This window comes from Eucalyptus grandis, chromosome 2 (genome assembly GCF_016545825.1).
Source record: "Eucalyptus grandis isolate ANBG69807.140 chromosome 2, ASM1654582v1, whole genome shotgun sequence".
Taxonomy (NCBI): domain Eukaryota; kingdom Viridiplantae; phylum Streptophyta; class Magnoliopsida; order Myrtales; family Myrtaceae; genus Eucalyptus; species Eucalyptus grandis.
The window spans coordinates 29,823,774-29,831,125 of NC_052613.1; the positions used below are offsets into that span (position 1 = coordinate 29,823,774).

Genomic DNA, 7,352 nt, shown 5'->3' on the forward strand with positions numbered 1-7,352 from the left:
CCTTTCCATATTATTGACATGTCAATTCAATTCTACTATTGGTTACTCCCTTCTACATTTGTCCTTTCCCTCTCTAATTTTCTAAAACGACCTCCGTAATCTTCATCTTTCTTTTTGAAAACCTCGCTACTTTCCTCTGTTCTCGTCACGCTAAGTACCAATTTTCCACACCAGCACGTTGCATCAATACCAAAAAAATTGACTTTGCAAAGCAATGACACCTTAGCATGTTGGACGGGACAACCCATCTCATGCCTCCACGGAAGGGCAAAATCATAGGATGCTCCGAGCGCATATGAACCCGATCAATCTTCGACTCACCTAATCATTTAAGCTCCACGTGGAGCCCGTTTAATCCAACGGCTAAGATTAACCGAGCCCGTGTTGGTTGGGATAGCGCAAAGTATTGCCCCGCAAGGTTCTAATTTGAAGGTTAATCAGCAAACGACTTTTGAATTTAGATTGGAAAGACGATACGAAAAGATGGTCGCGAATTTTGCCAAAATCCGAGAAGAATCCCCACAATCCAAGGAGGAAAAAAGGGCAAAAGGCAAAGCCGATCTGTAGCCCCCAGCGTCAGCAGAAAACCTCTTTTTTTCCCTCCCGAGGCACGTGAAAACGTTGTTGGATGAGACAAAAAGGCAGGTCTCTCCTCTTCCATCGGCCAAGTGCAACAACATGCTTTCGATTTCTCCCAGAGTTTATATAATCTGTAAATCATCCAAAATCATTATCATATTAATTAATATTTATATTGATCACGGGAGTCCACGTGATTAACCAATGAAAAATAGACTTAGATCCGAATAATTATCATCTCAATCATTGATTATCACGTCATGTGATGAAAATATCTTCTTGATCATTGTAGAAACGATCCACTTTATGTTACACTAAAATAGATTAATGGTCCCATACAAATTTAAAAATCGAGAAACATTTTATGAATTTCATAAGTTAAGTAAGACGCAAGTCAAAACCTAAATGGCTTGGTCATGAATTTCATAAAAGTACTAAGTCGCTTAGTTTCTCTAAATTTCCTAAATGGAATAAATGCACGAAAGTTGCCACTTGATTTATAGTTTGTCTCAATCATTGATTATCATGTCATGTGATGGAAAGTCCTCTATGATGATTATTCTGCATGCTTTGCCGTAATAGAAACAATCTACTTTATATTATGTTGGAATAGATGAATGGTCCTGTGCAATTTTAAATCCAAAAAGTTTTACAAATCTTGTAAATCAAGTAAGACGAGTTAAAAACCTCAATAATTTGGTCACGAAATTTACAAAAAGTACCAAGTTGCTTAATTTCTCTGGGTTTTTAAAATAGAATAGATGCAAGAATCTCACTGCTTGATGTGCCAAAAGACAGAAGAAAAGCAGGGAGCTCATCTCCTCTCCCCATCCCTCCAACAGTAAACTCAACTCATTCTCTGCTCTCTGCAACTGCATATCCCATGCTTCCTCTTGCTGTCAAAAGCACACTCTCAGAGAAGACCCTGATTCTCTCCAAACCCTCAAAGACAATCTTGTGAGCAGTAAGCACAGAATTGAACAGTCATTTCTCTCTCTCTCTCTCTCCCTTCATTTCACTTGCTCAAAGAACAGTATCAATCCTAGGTAGATATTGACTGAACATGTAAAAACAGTATCATCTGTTTGTGGAATCCCCAGATTAGTCTCTCTGAACAGAGAAGAGTTAGACCCATCATCATCATCCCATCCAGATGGATGTGGTGGTTTTGGACACAAGCCCCATGAACAATAATTCATACGGCTTGAGGAGGGTGGGCGAGGCGGACCCGGTGTTTGATGTGATTTGGCTGCAATTTTCTTGCTCAGTCTCCCAGGCTAGAATTCAAAAAACCTTTCATCAGAGTTTTATCCAACTGGTGGGTTTCTGACAGGTTGCATATGGCCTGCAGCCGATAATAATAATTTTCCATATTTTTTTCTAGTACTTGTACCTGGTAGGGAAATCGATGGCTCACAAAAGACTTTCCTTTATGAGGGGGTAAAAAGTAAGAAGATTTGTAACTTATATAATTTATGGTCCTCTTTTTCTTTTTCCTTTTTTTTTGTTATTAATCATGAAATGTTGCGTTGAAATTAGGGTATTTTATAGAACTTTGGTTTAGCAGGTTTACTCACTAAACAACATTGATTATAAAGAGTTAATAATGGAGATCTTATGTGATGATTAAAAACTTACTGGTTGGTCTAAGTTTTGAAAAATTTGTGATTAAGTCCACCAATCTTAGATAGAAGGCCTAATTTTATTTATGAGTCTTTTGTGATCCCTTGAGCAACCATTTCATAGTATAACTTACTCACCGAAGTTATAATACAAAGTATTTTAACATCAAAACTCAAAAATATTCTAATGAATTATTTTATTTATTTTAATGATCAAACAATATCAACATTTCAAGAATCAATTTAAATCTTCATATTCTATATTCCAAGACATCTCTTATTCACATCGATTTTGGTCTCCTTTAAGGGCATCAAAATTTTGCTCTTAAAAATGAAATAGTGCTCGACTTCTCCTAGAGAGGCAGTCATCTCATTGAATGTTTTCAAGACATTTGTTGAAATATATTTTTCCTCAAATGATCTTGTTAAGGAGTTTCTAAAAATACTCATTAAGCATACTCAATATAGAACATTCCGATTTCCAAAATGTTGACTAAGCAATAAAATCGAGTCAAGCTACTCAATAGTAACTTATGCTTGGCTAGGACTTCTTAAGGTCAGCTCACTCAATTCCCAGTCGAGCTCAAGTTCAAACTACTCTAGTATTTAATTGAGTCAAGCTTGAGTTTGTCAACAATCTGACTTAGTAAGCTTGAGTTCTAAAAGATACTTAATAATTTTAAAATTAGCACAGCACTTAGAAGCGTAAAATTTGAGCTTATAAAGCTGGAGCTGGAGCTCATAACCGAGTCAAACTTTAAAAACTTGATTTCCTAATCAAGAGACAAGCTCAAGCATGAAAATTAATACTTGATTGAGTTGGCATTGAATTTTGAGCGATAAGTATGTGAGTCAAGTCAATCTCGAGCTTGATTGCATATCAATTCAACTCAGCTCGATTACACCTTCACATCGATTCCATGTAACATGACAACGACGATAAATGCGAAATTGCACACTTGCTTTAAATTGCTTCCTAGCAAAAATTCAGAGGGCACCTTTTAACAAAATATGATAAAAAAATGCATAGCACGAGAAAAATCAATTGCGTGATTCAGCGTTAACTAGTGTCTAGTTAATAAAGTCATTCCTACAGTCTCGGTGAAAAGTTTGTGTCGGATTTTTTTATGGCGGGCTCATTGTCTCGACTGGGAAGAAAATTTGACGATTTCTATGTTTAACTTGCAACGGACGATGTTCCCAAAATGGGGTGGGAGTTATGATAGCAATCAAAACAAACCCCAAGAAAAGTTCAAAAGCAGAGCAAAAAGAAGGCCATCAAAAGCCAAGTAGCAAGGAGTCTCTCTCTCTCTCTCTCTCTCTCTCTCTTTGTTTTTTCGTTTTTGCTTTCTGCCAAAGAGAGAAATCGAGTGAAGCCCAAAGAGGAGAAACAGCCAAAAAGAACACCAACAAATGATGTACCTACAAAGGTATCATTTTCAAGTTCCCATCTAATGTACTGTCAACTTCTCTCTGTCAATGTCCAGGGGACATCATGACCCAAAGCTTTAGATTAAGATTTGAGATGTATGGCCAAGCTAAACTCCACCTACACCTTGGATGGATTCTCATTCCTCTAAATAAAATAAAAAAATTCCAAGTATATTTGCCCTAAAATAAGCCCCCAAAACAGCTGGGTGATGTGTGTGGGCCAGTCAGTCATTTCATCTTCTTCTCCTCCTTTTTGTCCTTCCCAATTGCTTAGATTCTAACCACCATTTATTTAAACACCAGCACAAAGGATCATGACCATGGGCCATGTGAATAAAACCATATCTCCATAAAGTCTCCGTCTTGTTGAATTGCAGGTTGGTGAGCAGCATCCTTGTGCAAATCCTGGGGTCCTCCATGGGGCCTCTTTTCTACAGCTAATATCAGACATTCATGTGCCTCTTCCTTGAGCACTGACCAGCCATGTGATCATGTCTATATGGATCTTTAATGATTTGCACATAAACACATACTGTTTCTTCTCAGACAGATATTATCAGCGTGTATAAATGTGAACTGAAACCCATGAAAAAGGAAGAGCTAAAAGTGTGGCAACCTACCCCTGATTCACCAGCCGATGCAAGGTAACTGGGGGGGACACAAATCATCATATTAATAGAATATAAACCCCAAATAATAATCTGAGGGCATATCTTCTTCTCTAGTAAACAGGAAGAGAAGGCTCATCGTCAACAGAGAGGGTCACCATAAGTGTACACTAATGACCCATCAAATCTTGATCCAAAAAACTAAACAAAAAAGAGCCAAAGTAAAAAAAAAAAAAAAAGATAAGGAAGAAAAAAGCCCAGATCTATACAGTTTATTATGAAGAAACCCTAAGAGCACAATCTCTTTTTGTTTTTCCTTCTTTTTTTTTTTTTTTTTTTTTTTACCTGGAAGATACAGGGTTCAGAGCTCTAGCAAATCCATTCATGGCACCGTAGCCCTTTGAGCTAAACCCCAGGCAGCCGAGCAGGCCTTGCCTGTAAGGCAGGAACGTCTTCTTCCTCATCTCTTCGCTCTGGGCCCTGTTCGCTGTGTAATGCAGCTCGTGCGGCGACGGCGGGACCCTCCTCTTCCCAGCCGACGACCCGTTCACCGGCCTCTTCCCACCTGACTTCTTCCCGGAACCGCCGCCGCTACCACCACCTTTCCTGATTTTCTCGGCGTCGAGAAAACTTCCGGCAACCCTGAATGCCGAAGACAAGCTCGGGACTTTACCCTCCTTCGAGGTCGAAGACGAGGCGGAGCCAGCGGGTCTCTCTTTGTCTCTCTTCTCTTTGACCGGCGAGAACGAGAGCGTGTTCCAGAACTTGTTGTTGCTCCTCCCTTCGCTCTTGCTCCTCAGGAAATCTTTCAGGAACACCCACCTCTTCGAGCTCCGACCCGCCGACGACGACCTCGAGGACGAGGCCGAGACCGACGGCGTCGTTTCAGAGGACAGGGACTCCACCTTCGAAGTGTCGCCTCGCTCTTCGTCGAGATTCTCCGCTTTCTCCCCTGACTTGCCACCGAACTTGCTTCGCCTGCCAGCTGCCGTCTTCTTCCTCCTCTTCTTCTTCGTCGTTCCAGTCGAACGGCATGTTCCTGAGAGGCGACATGGACCTGGTCCTCCGGCGGACCGACTTGCTCCTCAGCCTCAGATCCCTGCCCCGGAAGTCCCCGCCATTCCCGCCCTCCTCCTCGTCCAGATCCAGCAGAGGGGCCAGCACCTGGGGCCGCTCCAGGTGGGTCGAGAGCTTCATGGGCCGGATCTGGCCGTTCAGGAACAGCTCGTCCGCCGAGCTCATCGGCCCGGGATGGCCCGACCCGGGCGACCCGAATCGGGACGAGAACTCGAACTCGAACGACACGGAACTCTCAGAGGCCCGGGGCTGCGCGCGCATCATCGCCGCCGCCGACGACGACGACGGCGAGGACGACAGCATGTAGTGCATGGGGCTCGTGGGCGCGCTGTAGAAGTAGCCGCCGACGTGCCCGGAGCCCCGGCCGGGGCTCGACGGCGCGCTGACGTAAGGGTCGAGCAGTTGCTGTCGTCGCCGTCGTCGAAGAAGAGGAGCTCCCGGGCGTCGTCCCCTCCCCCTCCCCCTCCGCCGCCGCCGTCGCCGACATTGTCGGGCTCCGGCGCGGGGTTCGGATCCGGGTCGCGGCTCGGGTCCTCGTGGGCTTCGGCTTCCGGATTCATTCTCTCTCTAAAACACTCTCTCTCTCTCTCTCTCTCTCTCTCTCAAGGGATGGTTGATGGCGGTGACGATGGGGGGAGAGAGTTTCTGAAAATGGTTGCAGGAGGGCGTTTGCGTGGGGGAAAGCCCCGAAAAAATAGAGGGAAGCCGTGGCTTCCCACAATGCCCTCCGGATTGGGCCATAATTACGGCATGTGCCACTCCATCTCTCGAGTCAGTGTCCGTACGACGCGCCCCCGTTTGTTTATTGGTGGAATTACCGGAATGCCCCCCGTGCTAGTTGGTGGGGTTCTGTCCTTTTTCCCCCTTCATTTTTTTTTTTTTTTGGGACAGTCTATAGTATGGCAAATAATAATATTTATTGCGACCGGAAAATAAATATTCGGGGGGTTTGACTTTCGTCATCTGATGAACGGAAAAATGAAATTAAATTATGAGAAAATATTTTCGATCCATGTTCTGGTTTTGCGACACGTTCATAAATTGCGTTGGTTGGGAAGGTTCCTAGAGTTTCATTTTTAGTGATGAGTGCAATGCATGGAGCACATTGTAGATAATGTTATGCTTTTATTCATGATATCGTCGACCGACAAAATATGTTCTCTATAGAGATTAATTATTAATGTGCATTTTGTATAGATAATAAGGCTGATCAATTTGTTTCACATTATTGTTGATAATCATTTTACAAATGTTGCACGGTAGAAGAACAATGGAAATTGACATAGTCTACACTTGCTTTTCTTTGATTCAAAGTAACTTAACAATTGTTTTCTATGCTAATCATTATCGTTGTTGCTTTTAGTGATTAAACACCGTCTGATATTAATTACATCGTTCCTTTATTGATACTATCTCAACATCATCTACGTTATTTATGTTAAAAATTTATGAAGTATCGAAATTGATGAACTTTCTTTTCTTCTTTTTTTTTTTTGGTGGATGAATGAGCATAATTTAATTTCCATAAGTGGTTAAGATACAAATGACAAAAAAAAAAAAAAAAAGCCACAAGCACGTGAAATTAACCTTTTTACACAAGAAGAAGTGTGTTGAGCAAGTTTCGGAATCGGCCCCCAATAAATTACAAAATTCCACCCTCGTCCCCTCTTTCGGTGGGGCATAAACAATTACGCCCTGTCTTCTTTAATCAAAAGAATTTTATAATTATTTGACTTCTAAAAATTCCTAAATCGCATCCGCATTAACCTTCCTCCAAGAAAGTGACGTGTGTATCAATTTCATCAGATGCTCTGACACATCTTTTCCGAGGGGTCGGAGAAAAACACTATTCTATTGGTTTTGCATAGAATGGTCCCTCAAGTTGCGAGTAATTTAATTTATCACCAGCGATGCCCACTCGCATTTACGAAAAGGCCCTCGACCTTACCCAAAATCATCTCAATGGCATTTATTTTTGCTAAGCTAGTTAGTCAACAAATAGCAAATCGAGCTAAACTCCAAATGCAACGCAATG

General features: G+C 42.0%; 1 protein-coding gene across 1 annotated transcript; it reads right to left on the reverse strand.

Annotated features, from left to right (window-relative positions):
* Positions 1-4,233: 4,233 nt before the first annotated feature.
* On the reverse strand, positions 4,234-6,008 carry LOC104429728. The gene is given in 3 exon segments (XM_039305905.1): positions 4,234-5,183; positions 5,230-5,712; positions 5,715-6,008. Coding segments are annotated over 3 exon segments (1,248 nt in total). The 5' UTR covers positions 5,878-6,008; the 3' UTR covers positions 4,234-4,581.
* Between the last annotated feature and the right edge of the window lie 1,344 nt (positions 6,009-7,352).